The sequence below is a fragment of the Talaromyces proteolyticus genome, assembly GCF_021365285.1.
Source record: "Talaromyces proteolyticus strain PMI_201 chromosome Unknown BGW36scaffold_4, whole genome shotgun sequence".
In the NCBI taxonomy this organism is placed as follows: Eukaryota; Fungi; Ascomycota; class Eurotiomycetes; order Eurotiales; family Trichocomaceae; genus Talaromyces; species Talaromyces proteolyticus.
Window position 1 is genome coordinate 2,414,331 of NW_025764280.1, and position 16,756 is coordinate 2,431,086.

A 16,756-nucleotide genomic window follows, 5' to 3' on the forward strand; every position below is an offset into this window, starting at 1 on the left:
TAAAAATCGTGGCGGTGTAGCATTCACGGGGACTCTCTTCAGCCGCACTCATTTATGATTAGACATGATGCAAAAATGTAGCATTTCGTTCTAGAAAGACCTGGTAAATTCCGCAGAGGACTAACATCTGACTTACAGAAGCAATATCACTCCGTCGACATCGTTGAGTTTGAAGTCGACTATTTCCCAGCAGAATCTATTGATAGATAGTTTGGTGATATACAGGAATTTGCACATGCTGCACGATCATTTTATCCATATTCTTGTTAACTTTCTGCAATATCCAAAACGTCAATTCTCTGGGTCTGGGGTAAGATTCCACGCGTATTCCAAATAAAGAATCCAGTGGTAGCCATTAGTCTCGAGGAAGTTCAAAAAGTCCTCGCCTCACAGAAAGGTATAGGTATTATGAATTTGAAGAAGTTTGTGATTCAGGTACGATTCTTTATTTAATAACAATGCTTGACCATAGGGAAAGCTATTTGACGAGCCTCAGAGCACAGCATCACTTTACGGCAGGCCACATGCGAGTTGCTTCAGTCAATCGAAATTAATAACCCATTGAAGGTACGTTGGTTGGTGTAGAGTATAACCGTGAAGGAGGAAAGTAAACACAAACGTAGAGAATACACGGATCTGGCACTCGCATGTGATATTAAATTGACTAAAGAGACGACTATGCTACAGAAGTCCGCAGTGTTAGTAAAAAAAGATGTTGCTACTTCTCTGGAAAACTGAACAACCTGAGGAATTATTCGTCTAGGCGTGCCGGAGGTAGTGTCTGGAGTTGTGCTAATTAGTCTTACAGTGGACATTTCAATCCCATTTCCTGTGGTACTTGAAACAAATGAGGAGACAAGAGTATCAGTCACGAGCACATGTTCCATTCAGCTTGCATCCATAATACCTCGTAAAAACGGTGGTAAATCTCTGCCTAATTTAGTTAAACATTACGAAATCCTGGGCGGGAATAGAAGTCTCATAAATGATAAATGGGTATAGAGCGTTGAAATTTACCTGATCTACGAAGCATGTTATACTCACAAAGAGCAATTGAGTGGTAGCAACAAGACTACATTATGCAGATGAAAGTTGATAACGTCATCAACGTTGAAGCTCGATACAATTTGATAGAATGTTAAACTTGATTATTCAAAGAAAATCGACAAGTCTGAAAAAGGGGCCTAACATTCGTCTTCTCAAATATATATATGTACACATGATAAAAAACCGGTATGTCTTATAACATTGAAATTCCATATGTTTAGAGTACATAATATTGTCACTAAATAATTGGATAAAAAGATATGACATATATGAGGATAGAGATATATGCCCCGGTCAAAAAAAGAGTTGGCATTTCAGATGAAAGTGCGCAGGTGTAGAGGCAACAGGATAGAAATATCCATCACTTCTGTAAGAAATATAAATAAACTAATCAAAGCAAAGATGCCTACCCATATATGCCATACAAAGCAAGACTCTAGAAGAGCAAAGAATAATTTTATGTTGTGATACCTGCCGACACAATTCAGGTGGGGTGCCATGTAGCAGCTCCGCCGCCCCGAGAAAGCATGTAGAGAGGCCACAGTTCCCCGACCACAGGAATGAAATGATGTTTGACACCACTGAAAATAATTATGGCATTAAAATAAAGGTACGAAGAGAATGGATAAATCGCAGCTTTATATTTGTTAGTACATATGTAAGAATATAGTAATACATAAATTCAAGGACGCATCATTCAATTTTACTGTCAATGATTTCTACATACATAAGATTCGCTTAAAGTTGATAATTGTTAGTAGAATCGGTGATGTTTTGTAACAGCTTTGATTATCTAATATACTACTAGTTATTAAAACCAACGATATCGTGCTCAGAATCCGACTGGTGTGAAACCCACACCCCCCCTGTTGCATGCATAAGGATGCATTAGTAAAGATAGGCTACTTCCTTTCTCGGTTAGGGGACGAAATTCTCAAAATTGCAAGATTATTGAAGATCCAAACGACTTCCGAAATATTCGAATACCGCCGCTATAATTTTTGAAAGATCGAAGATCGTACTTTGGGAAATTCTTAGCCCTCTCCACGGCCTGCCATCAATATTAAATTTAGAGTTTTTCTTTAAAAAATAATTTCCAAAAAGTGAGGAAAAGGGTAATTATAGAATCGGGAAGGCAAATGGCCTCTCACAAAGTATCAATTGATACCGGATACTCGATAAATTACGCGATAGGTACAGATTTTGCACTACTCCCGAATGGGAAGTAAGTGTCCCAAATGTCATGATGGGTCCTGGAGGAAAGGGACTTACGTGGTAGCCAATGGCAGTGACATACAAGGTCGCCATTGAATACTAGAAATTCTAGAATAAATATATCAAACGTTCATCAAAAATTTGGAAGGATTCAAGCAATGAAACCGACCAATACATGTTCACGACGCAAGTTATTACAGCCGAGGTACTGGATTTGAGTGCAATTGCGAGACTTTTGTTCTCCATTAAGACGATTGAATGCTTAATCCCGGATCTCTATGAGAATATGACAGTGTGAGGGTATTGCCGTTTTCTGGATTAGTGGAACGGGGATCCTTGCGTGGTACTGCTGTTCGGGGTGCTGCTGGGATTGTTGCATAGAGCCATTGACATGCTGGGACCCTCGCTTAGTGCTGAGGAATATAGCCCAGTTGGGCAAGTAAACGGGGGTATGCCTTTGTTTGTGCACACACCACGGTTATAGATTCTTGGCGGCGCTTCGAGAATTACTGATTGATCAGAAGCAATCCGAGGCAATAATTGATGAATGAAACGGGCGGTCAAGATAAGCAGATAAAACCGTCACGAACCATGGCGTGCATGTCAACCCGATACTGCAGTAATATATGAGGATCGTTTGCTTGCAATTACGTTATTTTTGATTTGAAGTGTTGCACAGTAGCTGGCGGAATGGGAGTTCAAATTCGATGTTTTCTGCGAAGGAGGTCAGCTTCGGACATGACACATGACACTGTCTATATGTATGAAGTGCATGACTAGTGAGTTTAATTGTCCACTACTGTCGATATAGTCAGGCCGTCTATTCGAGTCAGTCGATGCCAGTAGCCGCCAGGAAGCAATACGTACAATTGATAATTGTTTACCCTTCTTTCAAAGACGCGTGTTAGTGGATTCCCGGACAGTATATATCAGACAGGCATACATGTACTGCAAGGTGATAGGGTAAGCAAAGAATCGTGGTCAACATTTCAATAGACGAATAAAATGCGTTGGTATCTGGAATAACCATGCTCTTATGAGGCAATCACGCCGTTACCCTGGATTGAATTCTGCAATTCCTCGACATCGCACTGCGAATTGGACCTATATCAGATGTCGGTCTCTCGCGTAAGAAGTAATGGTGCATATTCAACTTCCTGGCCAGGCCATTGGAATGTGAAGCCTGTGCGGGTGTCTCAGGCGTTGATTCACCGGTCTCCGAAAGCACCAAACTGCTCAACTTTTCGATAGCTTTCACAATTCAAAATAATTTTGTGCTAGGACGTCGTCGGTCAAAATTCAAACACTTGTAAACTTGAAATGTACAAACTCCGGAGTAGGGGGCCTAAAAATAGGCGATTTATGAAGGCGATTTGTCACAGGCGGTGGGCTCTCCTGTATCCCAAAGATTTAGCGTTGCCGCAGCCGAAGACTAGCCCCACGATGACGCGCTATGGGAGAAAAAGCTACATTCATCTAACAAAACAAGGCCTTGCAGTTCATTAGTGGGTGTATTTTACGCCACGGGGACTGACTAGCATTTCTGAACGGCGTTCATGCCATGAGCTCGTGTGTTTTCAGACTTTAAAACTCAACATACCTCCAGCCTCCGAGCGATCGACGCCGAATTCCGACGGCAGGCAAATGCTAGTCTGAAGTCTCGTTGATGATTCGAAAATCTCTTATTGAGAGGAGGATTCATTCTGCCCAAATCATTTGAGTGCTACGAATCAATGCGATTGATTATTCTTCAACCACCGATAAACCAACGATGATGGCTTCCCCGATCAATGTAGCCGGAGGAGAACCCGCAAGAATCAAGAAGCCTGCAGTAAGAATTGCCTTCAAAATTCGTTTCATAATGACAACTAATTCGGAATTCTAGTGTGATAACTGTAAAAACCGTAAAGTGAGATTCTGCTGGCAAAAACCAATGTGTTGCAAAGACAAGAGTTATTAACAGCCTCCAGACAAAATGCGACCGCAACACGCCTTGTTCAAGCTGTGTAACGGCTAGTCTAGAATGTTACACCGCCCAGCAAGCCATGGAGAAACGACAAAGAGTTTTAATCTCGACAAGATACGATGAGGCCATGGAAAGTGTTGATCGTGTGCTTCAGGAAGTGCTTCAAGGTGTCAACAAAATTGTAGAAAAGACCGAGACTTGGCGGAGATCGCCAATGGACCATCAAGCCTCTCCAGCAAATATTGTCACAAGCAACCTTCTGGAAGCATCAAGTACCGTGGAGGGGTACAGAGGCGATTCGTCGTTTAATGCTCATGTTAAGCGGGTGGCGGATACTCTGAAAAACGCTGCATCCGATATTGGCTCCATATCTGATTCTCCTGCGGGTGCCGACAGTCAACACATTTACAATGCCATGGATACTAGCGAACTCGCGAGCCAATCGTCAGCTGATTCTCAAGTTCGCGAGCCCATACAGTTTCCTGAACTAGAGGGCAGATCTCTCCCACCTATGCACCCTGTACTTTCATTACTGCGTATGATACAAGATGAAAAACAGCCCTTATTTTTCAATATCCCTATCATGGATGAAAAAGAGTTCACGGATCTCTGTCAGAAAGTTTATTTTGCTATCCAACGCTATTCGGTCATGACATGGACAATCGTTAATGCAGGGCTTTACTATCTCTTTCTGTCTATTGAGGAGGAAGATTACGACCGATTGGGTGTCAGTGCTCCAGAACTGAATGGGTATATTCAAATATTGTCGGCGAATGTGGAGGCAGTAATGGCAAACCTGAGGATGATCTTAGAACCATCTGTTGAATCATGTCAGGCCTTGGCGTTCCTCGTGAGTATGTCTTATGTTTAGTTGATGCTAGTACTAATTATTGCAGTCAATGTTTGTTATGAGGTCGGGTCAAATTTCCATGACATGGAGACTTAATTCGGCCGCCGCAAGAATGTGCATTGAACTAGGACTCCATCGCTTGCCGCATGGCGCCAGTGGACGCAATATAGCAAGAAAGCGCAAAGTATTCTGGCATATATACACCATGGACAAAGGGTTAGCTATGACCTTAGGAAGAACACCATCGATCCACCAGTACGACGTTGCTACTGAAAAACCCGCTTTTCCAGAGGATTTATCCAAAGTTTCGACATAGTAAGTTTTCGTCTTATGCTTTGCTACAAGAACAGGAGAGTTCTAATGCTAGCCAGCGATCTGACGGCTTTTCATTTACATTCGGGCTTCCTGGATTATGGTATTATTTCTGGAGAGATGTATATTGAATTGTTTTCTGCGTCTGCACAACGAGTACCACAAGATATTCGTATTAAGAAAGCCGAGCATTTCGCCGGGAGACTGATGGAAGTCAACGACAACGTTCAAAAGGTTAGTAAATCGAGATTTGAATGAACTTTTGTTTTTAACATCGAGAAAAGCTCCTCCAGGACGAGCCACCTACAGACACTAACTTCGAATGTTCCGGAATCCTTCTCGATATAATGATGCACTGCCTTGTCACAATAGTCTACCGCATAGTCCCTTGCCAGGCGCCGAATTCTCATCCACTACAATGTAGCGATGGCTGTGTTGACGCAGCCCGGAAAGCATTAGCTGCTATCGATAGAGCCAGACAAGCAATCTCGGCAATAAGTCCAGCAGGTTGGGTTCTATTCCTTAATACGTAAGTCGATTCTACCTTCGCTGTAGTGTTGAAACGCTTAAGCTTACTTCTAAAAGATTATTCGCCTTGGTGCCGTTTACACCCTTTATTGTGCTGGCTGGAAATACTGTCGCGAAGCCATCAGCGGAAGATCTTAACCTTTTATGGTCCGCACTGACTAGCATTGAAGCAATGTCTCACGAGTCTCCAAGTTCGCAGAAACTATACAACACATGCAAAGCATTTTATCAATTTGCCGAGGACACATTTTCACGCAAAATGAAAGGCGTGACTTCTACTGGTGCTGAGAGCGAACAACTACTCTTTAATGCAAATATCTCGCATCCAGCGTCGGTATGGGAGAATGAGATGAATGAGACCAGCCAGTTTGAACAGGCCATGGCTCCACAAGCGTGGGGTGCGTTCATGTCTGAATTCGTGAATGAACACGACACCAACTTCGAACCAGCGACATTGGCATCCGTCCTTGAACCATATTTGCCCTTGGACCAGGAAATGCGGTATTGATGCTACCCTAGACGCCCTACGGCGACGGGCTATGTAGGGGTGATGATCATGAAAGGGTCGATAGTATTAAGAATCATACACAATATACGGTAGAAAACGCCGATCACCAAGTTCCAACCAATACTATTTTCTATAAAGACATACCGGTGAAGTCTATTGAAGTCTTTGGGAATAATATTAATTGTGCGTCCCATATCGACCGGGCCCGAGGCCCCGAAAGCAGGGCTGACCTCGAGTGGCGGAACACGCCGCCGTGGACTCGAGCCCCGTCAATCTCGCAGCCTATCACACGTTTGGTTGCATACACCACTGTATGTCGATCTCTTGTCCGAAGATCCCGGTTACCACCATGGATTAATATTTTGTTTCAGCTGGTTGTCGTTATTCAGTGCATGGTATATGCTAATATCATTGCAGGAATGCTTATCACTAAAACTTAAAACCTAGTGCATTGATTTGAAAGGGTTTGAAAGCTATGGAACTAAAAAGGTCGAAAAGTCTCAAAACTATTGCAGCTAAAGTGGGATCGATCCAAGGATCACGCTTTTACTGTATATGATGACTTGAATTGGCCCCGGACGACGGTCAATATTCCTCTGGAAAGCCATCTCCTGCCTTGTCGTGCCTGAATTTCCAGGATAATGACTACTTGAACAGCCTGAAGTCACTGTGCTACGATGATTTGTACAAAAGCATGTCTTTGTTCTTTCTTAGGGTTCGTTTAGTTGCACGTAAATTGATATGTACTATTGATTCTGTAAAAAGCCTGATTGTTCTTTTTCAACCAGATTACGGTTGCACTCTGAACGTGACAACACAAAATGAAAATATCACCGTTGGTTTGTATTTGAGAGTGTTGTATAGATTGAGGATAGGTAGAAAGTAAGCCTCATCTCACTGAGCCTCTTTTCTAAGTACGAATGCAACTATCAAGGGCATCAAGTTTCTTCTAGTGCCCTTTCATGACAGAGATAAAACTAAGGGCCAACCCAAGGACTGCTAACCCAACCGAAAACCATAAGGCACCACGGTAACCGAGCAGCCAATCAGCTTTCTTGATTCTGCCGCCGTTGATGTTAGTCTCAATGGTACCGGCGAATCTCAGGCCCAGAGAAATGTTATAGTTGATGACAGTCATGACTATGCTAGCACCCATACCCTGATACTGCCGCGGTATCGCATTCGAGAAAATAATGGTGGCGGCAGAGAATGATATGTCTATACTGACGGTGATGATCAGGACACTAAAAAAGAAATATGTCCAATAGGTCGAGTCTGGACGTCGGACTGCCGTTAGAATTGACACAGCAAGGTAGGCAGTTTGCCCTATAGCCATTATCCATGATGCGGGGATATTCTTGCTTAAAACTCTGCCTACAACAAGAGCCGAGATGAGACCTGACGGAATGACGGAATAACGGCAATGAACCACGCTGCCATTTGGAATGGAGTGTTATTTCTAATCTTGATTGCAACTTCCAGAATATAGAGAGCCTGATTATGTATATTAATATACATGTCTCCCAATGGACATGAGTGTAGGGGAAACTAACCCATATCCCACCGCAAGCCCATCCTGTTGCTGTGCAGGCAAAGACAAAGGCGATATCTGAGTTGAATGCGGAGAGGGGAAGGATTGGTGATTTTGCCCAGCAAACTTCAATTAAAAAGAACAAACGCCAAAAGCACACCAATAACCAGACAGACATAAGCGTAGGGCTCCTTCCACCCGGCCACAGCAGCCTGGTCCCATGCAAGATTGAACAATACCAAAGCTCTGACACCAGTAACCCCCTCCCGCCCGGAATATCTAAACTATCAATCATTTCACGTGCGGATCTTTTCTCTTCTCGGTGTACTGGCAAATGCGGAATTGTCCAGGAAGAAAAGGCCGCAACCTCAGCGAGAACAAAAAGACCCCCAAATAGAAAGCCAGCAATGGCTCCAAATGGTGCTGCTGCACAGACCCAAGCGAAGGACATGTTTTTGCGTGGTCCGGGGGAGTACGATTGTCCCAAATCGTGAGTCCATTTGGTAACGTCAATGCGGGACCCATGCCCTAGAATACACGCGCCAAAACAAAAAGAACAAGCGACGAATACACTGGGAGGCCTGCTACGAGAGACCACAGCGAGTACCAGCTCATACCGACAACGAAAAGTTCCTTATTGCCAAACTCGTCGCCCAATTTTCCGCCAATGAGAATAAGTGTACCCGATAGTCAGACTATTCCCAGCTATAAGCCAAGATAGCTGACCTTGGTTTGTGATGCCAAACGACTCCCTAATCAAATTCACTGTGGCCAGTGTATTTCCTAGGCCAACTTGATTGGTGAACATGGCGGTACATAGAGGTCCAACAAAGAGGATCTGTCGTGCCGTTAAGAGACCATCAGCGTATGTATACTCATGCTTCTCAGGTTGTATTTTGGATGTTAAATCTTGGTCTGATTTCAAGTCAATTAAGTGTCAATTAATATCATCGGCTTATACCTTGATGTAATAATACATGTAGCTGAGCCGTTGGCTTTACAGAAACCTCAGTTTCGGGTGCTGATGCCATGACAGGAAGGTCTTTCGGAAGAACAACATTGAATATTGAACTACTGTGGAAGACAGATTCAGGGACCAAGGCAATGCATAGACATCAATTGATCAGTCGATTCTTTTATATTAATCTTGTGTCTAACTTTATAGACAGTGTTGAGAACAACATCCTTGCCAAGAGCCGTTTTTCGATCTTCAACCACCGTTTTCCCGCGATCCCAACTCTTGTCGGAGACATAAATAAGACAGCGAAAGGTTTCCCCATTTTAGACAGGATTGCGAAGGGAAACAAGGAGCTTGTTTATCCGAAATGGATAGCTGTTTGCACACATCCGAATAGTGGCTGACAAACCGAGAGCAGAGCAAACACGTCAAACACAATAAACGCCAATCAGGAGTGGTTCTAGCAATGCAAATAGCGCAAACAGTGCAAACAAAGGTAGCTAATACAAACTCAACAACGATAGTTATGTTTGCAGCCTCATTCCTGCCTTTGCTCTCACCGTGTACATTATTAAGCATTATGCAACTCTCACATTAGGTCTCAAAAGATGATAGACATAAAAATCGAAGAGATTCACCTCCAGAATCCCATATTTTCCCACACAAACCACAGTTCCTTCCCAAGTGTAAAATATTTGATCTTACATAATGGCTTCAAGCTCTCCAGTTGTTCTCATTTTCGGTGCTGGTAGCAATATTGGTAGCCATGTTGCTCGTGCATTTGCTGCCAAGAATTACAAAGTCGCGCTTGTGGCTAGAAAATTGAAGGAAGCAGAGAGTACACCAGATCAGCTTCACATTCAAGGGGATTTGTCCGACCCCAGCGCTGTGATTGATGCTTTTGCCAAGGTGAAAGCAGCATTTGGTCTACCAAGTGTTGTTGTATACAATGGTACTTATCACCAGCCTTCTATATTCTTTCGTTGTTATATAAGTATAAAGGATACAAGGCTTACGAACTGTAGCTGCTGCTCTAACGCCAAACGACAGCAAAAGTCCACTCTCTCTGGGTCTACCGGACTTTGTTCGTGACCTTAACATCAACACCACGAGCGCCTTCGTCGCAGCCCAACAAGCAGTAAACGCCTTCGAAATGCTATCCAGCTCTGCTTCAAGGACCTTCATTTACACTGGCAATCTCCTCAATACCGCGCCAATTGCCAGTTTGCTCGATCTTGGGGTGGGAAAGTCAGCAACGGCACATATAATTCACTCTGCGTCGATTGCTTATAAAGACCGAGGCTTCAAGTACGTTCCATTGCGAGCACAGTCTGCTCGAGTACATCCACTTATCCACAGATACATTGACTTTTACTAGGTTCTACTACGCAGATGAGCGAACGGCCAATGGGGGGGCAGCCTTTGCCGTTGATGGCGAAGCACACGCAAAGCTGTTCACTCAGTTGGCCGAAGACCCAGCTCAGGGTCCATGGCAGTATACTTTCGTTAAAGGAGTAGGATATAAGTCCTTTTAAGCCAGTAGGTTATAGGTACTTGAGAACCGCAGACTTTGTTCACGCCCGTATGATAAGTTGTATGAACTGAAGATGTCTCAATATTGTTTCGAATAACTGGGTTTCTAGGAATTCATTAGCGAGAGACATTTCTTAGCGATTGGTTATCTATGTTAAATCTCCCATTTAAATGTCAACTGCTTTTATTGGAATGAAATAAATAACATTTGTCACTTATTTCTCTTAAATACATGTATGCATTTTACAGATATATTTACAAAAATTCTTTCTGTTTCAAAGGAAAACAAAAGAAATAGAGAAGGAAAAAAGATAGAAGAAACAATCTTTCTTTTCTATTGCATAATATCGCTGTTGTTATTCAGAGATTACTGGAATCCTCACCTTGGTTATGTCGGTGCCGAGCCACCCCACCTTCACATAATGCGACATTATCCAAACCATCACGATCACGATCTTGTCCTGCTTTCATCCATCTCGATCTTCATCTACTCCCAAAATGTCCACAATAATCTGCCATACCAAGTTAAACCGCCTCGGTGATTAAGACGTTAAATAGCAATAGTCATGACCCAAGAAGTCCGCTCCAAACGGCGTCAGGTGGCTCGTGCCTGCGACTGGTGTCGAGCGCATCGAGTTAAATGCGACAGCAGCTTTCCATGTCGAAATTGCCTAGAAAGAGACCTCAGCTGTAACAAAAATGTCTCAAGCAATACCAGAACACTTCCAGATGCTCTCAGGTCCGCCTCTCAGGGTTTCTTGGAGTGATGGCAGAACCGTAGCTGACCCTGCCTTCTAGAGAAATCGAGCGTCTCCAAGCGCGAGTCAGGGAGCTCGAAAGGCAACCCCAGAATTCAAAGCACACTACTAATCATCCATCGGTCAGCTCCACCTCAGCACTTGTATCATCATCATCCCCGCCTCTTGACATAGCGGGAGCGGTTACCAAAGGAGAAGAAAGAAGAAGGCTGTTAGAAGGAATTTACACCAGCACAACTCAGTCAAATCAAAGCCAGTGGTACGGGCCATCGTCCTCCTTTTTTTTCATCGGGCGAATGAGCACCTATATGAGTACGGTGCTCAACCAGCCTCAACTCGACCGTCATATGTATCCAGATACCGCCAGCAAAGTGTCTCCTAGTGCACTGGCTTCAAAGCAGGGCAGCGACAACCTTGAGAATAATTCTATGTCTATCGATCGCGCATCATCAGATGGATATCTGACGGCAACTCAGGAGGACTACTTTCTAGATTTATTCTGGCAATCATATCATTGCACTGTTCAAATTGTAGATGAAAGCGAATTTCGCCAGCATTATCGATCTCTATGGTCGGCTTCTTCTGCATTGCGGGAACCATGTGCGCTTGTCGACATCATACTGGCTCTCTGTATTCAGTGTGGAATTGCTCTCATGCCTCGAAATAACGACGGCATAGAGAGCAGATTAGATACAGGAGGGAATGACGCAAGCATTGCTGGGAGGTTGTATTATCGACGATCGCAAATGCTTCTATCATCTGATCTGGAAAGTCCGACCATGATGACTTTGCAATGTCATATTTTTTCCGTCATATATCTCTGTAATGCGTCTTTTACGAACATGGCTCATACTACTCTTGCTATTGCTGTGCGGACAGCTCACATCCTCGGCTTGCATTTAGAGCCCCCGGAAGCGATACCCCGACCTCGGAGAGAGTTACGCAAACGCTTATGGTGGGCTTTATATGTCATTGAAAGCAAGATATGTATGAAATTAGGACGGCCATGGTGTGCTCAAATTTCGGAGGGGACCTGCCAACTTCCGGCAGATGATCGCGAACTGGCTTTGGTCTCAGGCTCCAATTTTGGCATGTATGGTAATAATGTGACATGGTTGACATACAGTCTATTCAACGCCAAGCTGATTCTTGCTGCTCGTGCTGTCTATATTGGTTTCTCTGACAAATGCGCAGACATTCTCGCCATTAATGACGGGAAGAGCCTCTACACGGATTTTCAAAGCCTAGAAACCTGTGCGGAGTTTCTTGCAGGTAAGATGGAAGTACTTCATAACTGGGCCCAAAGTGTTCCAAATGCGCTAAAAAATAAACGAAAACGGGAGGGTAGCCCATTATCAATCGATGGACCTGCCCTTGAGGTGGAGATGTTTGCACCGACATGGCTTCAGCGACAGCGTATCGTTCTTGAGTTGCTTTACCATAACCTTTCGATGAACCTGTACCGACCTTTTATCTATTTTTCATCAAAGACAAAAGAATATTCCTCATTAAATATACCCTATCCCATGACCGAAAGTCACGCTGTTTCATGTGTTAATCATGCGATAGCGATCACGAATATCATTCATTAAATTCTAACTTCTCCGATCTCCAATGTCTTGAGCGGCTGGCTAGAAGCATTTCAATGGGCGTGGAATGCTAGTCTGTCTCTTGTAGGCTTTCTCGTTGCCTATCCGATGTCCCCGTTGATCCAAGCTGTCCGCGATGCAATCAATGACGCTATTCTCATCTTCGAGATTTTCGGAAACTCTTTCTCCGTTGCAACTAGCGCTGCCAAAGTGACTCATGAACTGGTTGTAAAGGCGGATCTCGTTATTGATCAAATTTTTAATCAGGGGGCGTCTTCGAATATCTTATTATATGATAATCTCGGACTGCAACCCTCCTATGAAGGGCCGAAACAGACCGGCATGGATCAGGTAGGTATATCATTTGAGAACGTACCAGCAGATATGTTCCCAATTACCAGTTCCATGGATATGGCGTTGTCAGTGGATTCATTCTATTCCTTTGACCCGTTGTATGCCGGGGCCACCAACCTAGCAGCTGAGTGGGTCTTTGGCCAAAGCGAAGTATAAGAATACTTTTCACAGCATTGGGCTCGCGTATTTCCATGTGTTTGAAAAGAGGGTTGTTTGACAATTAAATCGTTTCTATACGCTAATCTAAAAAATGGGCCCGCTATGAACGACTATGATTTGTTGAAAATCTCAGTTTCATTAACGATGAGGTATTTGAAAACCAGAGTTGACATTTCATGATGTAGAACTTTCAAGTAATAACCTTTTGCCTACTCCATGGTAAGCACTGCCCGGAACCGCACCGATCCATTTAACATTGCTTCTATATTGTAAAAGAATTAGTTCTGACTCCATCCTAAACCATATCAATGCTCATGGAACTTACCATATGCCTCATTGGCTTTTTCCAGAGGAAATCTTTCGATCATGCAATTGATATTCTGAAGTTCTGTGAACTTTATTGCGTCTTCCGAATTCATGGCATGACCACTCGGCCATGATTGAACCGAGAGTCCGTATCGAATCTGACATTCCCAGCATTAGTGAGACACCTTGATGATAGCATTGCTGTTTCATTTAAATGAAGGGAATATATACCATTCCGCCAGTATTTACAGGAACATCACCAATATCTTTCATAAAGTAGTTAGTACGAACAGCCCAACTATATAATGTGCGAGTCAGAACAATTAACCTACCGGATAGAATGAGCAACTTTCCAAGCATGTCCAGCCCCTTCATCAGCGGCGATATCACCTCCACTGACGGAGCAGTACAGACAATCAGTGACGCCCTTCCGAGTCTCTGCAAACTTTCACCGGCGTTTTCTTTGCTAGTGTCGATGTACTCATGTGCACCGAGCTGTCGAGCAAATGCCTCCTTTTGCCTTCCACGCGACATTGCAACAACACGATAACCGAAGCGATTCGCATATTGGATCGCCAAATGGCCTAGTCCTCCGAGACCCTGAATAGCCACCATCGCACCAGGAGCTATATTCATTTGGCGTATGGAGGTGAAAACGGTTACCCCAGCGCAGAGAATAGGGGCATATTCAGCTGCGTCAACGTGTGCTGGTACACGGACGGCAGCTTCTGCACGGAGTAGACAGTATTCTGCATCTGTTATAAAAGATTCATTAATTTTGGACTTTACATTCGGTTGTCGTGTTTACCATACATCCGCCGTCTTTGCTGATACCGTTAATTTCTTGGTGGTCGCACATCTGATACAACCCCCTTTTACATGCCGCACAGGTTCCTGTCAACTTAATCAATAATTTCACTTCAAATGAATGATTAGAAGACTTGAAACACACCATCATGACCCCCATGCCAGCCGCCACCAATTCGGTCTCCCAAATTCCACCCAGATACGCCATCCCCAATAGCCGCGGCTCGTCCTATAATTTCGTGTCCTGGAACAAGCGGACTGGAATCATATTCATTAGTAATTGGAATAAATATATCATTCAATTTTGCATACAATCCTCTGCCTGCGAGATTATTCTGCGCAACTGTATCAGAATAGCAAACCCCACATGCTTCGACCTTGACTAGGATTTCCCCTGGTCCCGGATTCACTATGTCAGTCTCTTGAATGATCAGGGGGCCGCCGGAATGTGTGAAGGTAGCTTGTTTGAAACTTTTTGGGAGACTCATTTTGAGTTTTCTTTCCCTCTATAGATGTGGAAATATCAATGTTACGTTTCTATTGTCGGTTCGTGGCATTAATGGTAAGGCTTAGGACTTGTAGAGAATGATACTTATGATAAGAATGGTATTTTATTCTTTCTGAACATCTAGAAGAAGAAAGCAGAGTCTCTTCTAATATACAATTTCTGTCGTCGTCACCATGTCGTAAAAATAGTCCGCCTAAGGAGAGTCGGAGCTGATAAAACTCTAATCCAGGGAGACTTGGCTTCATGTCCTGAGTTTCCCTCAAATGTGTCAGATAAAGCTTAATTATTAATTAACCTAAGAATGCATTCCCATAAATCATAATCCCCTCTTTCTCTCTGTAACCGCGTGAATGAGATTGGTGGTTTCTGGAAATCCGGAGTCTCGGAGTTGGAGTCTGGAGGCTAAAAGAATGGGTGGCCACAGCCTTTATGACCTCCGAAACTCCGGGTACCGGTTCCTCGAACATCTTATCACTTTATATTACCATCTATAAACATATAAAAACTACAAAATATGCATTAATAGTAGACCACTAATTACTTAAGTCCTAATTCTAGAAATTCAGCAGGTGATCAAATTCGGTGGAGTACTTATATACAAACAGCCTCTACCCTCGTCACAATTTCCTCACTCTCCTCAATATTGAACAACCATAATCAAACCAATTATATTCAACTCAGTGAATAAAATCTAGGGAGAAATTGAACTAAAATGTCTACTAAAGGTCACTGCAATTGTGGGAGTGTCAAGCTTATACTAAACGAGCTACCCAGCTCCTGCATTCTATGCTACTGGTGAGTCTTGGGCACACCTTTTCTATCGCGCTCCGTGGAAACTAATTATGATGAGCAGTGGCAATTGTCGACGAGCAGGAGGATGTAAGTCTTATTCCTATCATTCCATACTTTCCTTACTGGCATCGCGAAATTTCTTATCAGATTGGAGTAGTGTGTTCGGCGAATTACAACATGGCAGTGTCAAATATCTCTCTGCAAGACGACTCGGGTGCCTTGCGAACGTATGAAGACCACAATACGACAAGTGGAAATGTACAACATGTAAGTAGAGTGCATGTTCCGAAACTATTGAGGCTTCAAATGCTGAATCTCAATAGAGAAAATTCTGTGGAAATTGCGGATGGTATAATGCACCTCTTGAAAATCCCAGAGCGTCTTTCTGATACTTTTTTCTACTGTAGTGCAATTCTCAGTATCGAATCCTCGAATCCCGATATAGCGTTTGTCAAGGCATCATTATTTGAGAAGGTTCCGGCACCGACCTTGGAAGTTTTCACCGAGCAGAAGCCGGCGTGGTTAAGAGCATTAACTAATTAGTCAATGAATGGAGGGGACTGTCACAGCTGATCATGTTACTTGCGTATCAAAGAAAAGCTGAGGATGTTGTCATCTACGCAGTGTTTCTGTCGTGGTTAGAGTCTTTATTTAATCTCCTATCCTTCCACCGGGGATATTTCCTCATAGAGCAAGGGGATGAAACAGCCACTACCAATGTAGATTATCATGTAGTGCGGCGATATAGCTCCGGTAGTTTCTACATCGGATGAAGATCTGCATCATTTTTCATAGCCGATGCATCTAGCTTCGACGCTTTCCAGAAGAACGGAGACCGGGCGAATAGAAGAGGAGTGTCGGGGGAATGTCCAGATTTCTGACCAACGAGTGTCTCAGGCTAGGAAAGCCCGTTGACTTTAGCGCGGATGCTGCAACTGAAACGAGGCGGCATTACTGGCGGGGGAGACCCTCCACAGGAACGGGACACGAGGCGTGTGGGGGAAGCGAAACTCCCCGCAAGCAGCTTCAAACTTC

The 16,756-nt window shown here is 43.7% G+C and overlaps 6 protein-coding genes across 6 annotated transcripts; 3 read left to right on the plus strand and 3 right to left on the minus strand.

Moving 5' to 3' along the window:
* Positions 1–1,115: 1,115 nt before the first annotated feature.
* BGW36DRAFT_375276 (uncharacterized protein) lies at positions 1,116–1,564 on the minus strand. The gene has a single exon (XM_046215744.1). It carries the CDS (start codon positions 1,545–1,547, stop codon positions 1,362–1,364), a length of 186 nt encoding a protein of 61 aa, XP_046074651.1. The 5' UTR covers positions 1,548–1,564; the 3' UTR covers positions 1,116–1,361.
* Positions 1,565–4,307: 2,743 nt separating this feature from the next.
* On the plus strand, positions 4,308–6,426 carry BGW36DRAFT_425745 (uncharacterized protein; the record flags this gene model as incomplete). The annotated part of the gene is made up of 5 exons (XM_046220156.1): positions 4,308–5,078; positions 5,125–5,393; positions 5,450–5,624; positions 5,675–5,919; positions 5,976–6,426. The coding sequence occupies 5 exons, from the start codon at positions 4,308–4,310 to the stop codon at positions 6,424–6,426; spliced, it is 1,911 nt and encodes a 636-aa protein (XP_046074652.1).
* A 949-nt stretch (positions 6,427–7,375) lies between these two features.
* BGW36DRAFT_415827 (uncharacterized protein) lies at positions 7,376–8,988 on the minus strand (the record flags this gene model as incomplete). The annotated part of the gene is made up of 7 exons (XM_046219329.1): positions 7,376–7,796; positions 7,838–7,920; positions 7,980–8,083; positions 8,118–8,220; positions 8,286–8,567; positions 8,604–8,872; positions 8,919–8,988. The coding sequence occupies 7 exons, from the start codon at positions 8,986–8,988 to the stop codon at positions 7,376–7,378; spliced, it is 1,332 nt and encodes a 443-aa protein (XP_046074653.1).
* Positions 8,989–9,623: 635 nt separating this feature from the next.
* On the plus strand, positions 9,624–13,305 carry BGW36DRAFT_425747 (uncharacterized protein; the record flags this gene model as incomplete). Its single annotated transcript, XM_046220157.1, has 5 exons — positions 9,624–9,867; positions 9,941–10,223; positions 10,294–10,410; positions 11,247–12,742; positions 12,842–13,305. 5 exons carry the CDS (start codon positions 9,624–9,626, stop codon positions 13,303–13,305), a joined length of 2,604 nt encoding a protein of 867 aa, XP_046074654.1.
* A 212-nt stretch (positions 13,306–13,517) lies between these two features.
* BGW36DRAFT_395917 (alcohol dehydrogenase) lies at positions 13,518–14,909 on the minus strand (the record flags this gene model as incomplete). Its single annotated transcript, XM_046218104.1, has 7 exons — positions 13,518–13,570; positions 13,634–13,772; positions 13,846–13,880; positions 13,947–14,369; positions 14,428–14,508; positions 14,567–14,679; positions 14,734–14,909. The coding sequence occupies 7 exons, from the start codon at positions 14,907–14,909 to the stop codon at positions 13,518–13,520; spliced, it is 1,020 nt and encodes a 339-aa protein (XP_046074655.1).
* Positions 14,910–15,519: 610 nt separating this feature from the next.
* On the plus strand, positions 15,520–16,293 carry BGW36DRAFT_375292 (uncharacterized protein). Its single transcript, XM_046215745.1, has 4 exons — positions 15,520–15,724; positions 15,783–15,808; positions 15,879–16,124; positions 16,212–16,293. Exons 1-4 carry the CDS (start codon positions 15,642–15,644, stop codon positions 16,262–16,264), a joined length of 408 nt encoding a protein of 135 aa, XP_046074656.1. The 5' UTR covers positions 15,520–15,641; the 3' UTR covers positions 16,265–16,293.
* The last annotated feature ends 463 nt before the right edge of the window (positions 16,294–16,756 follow it).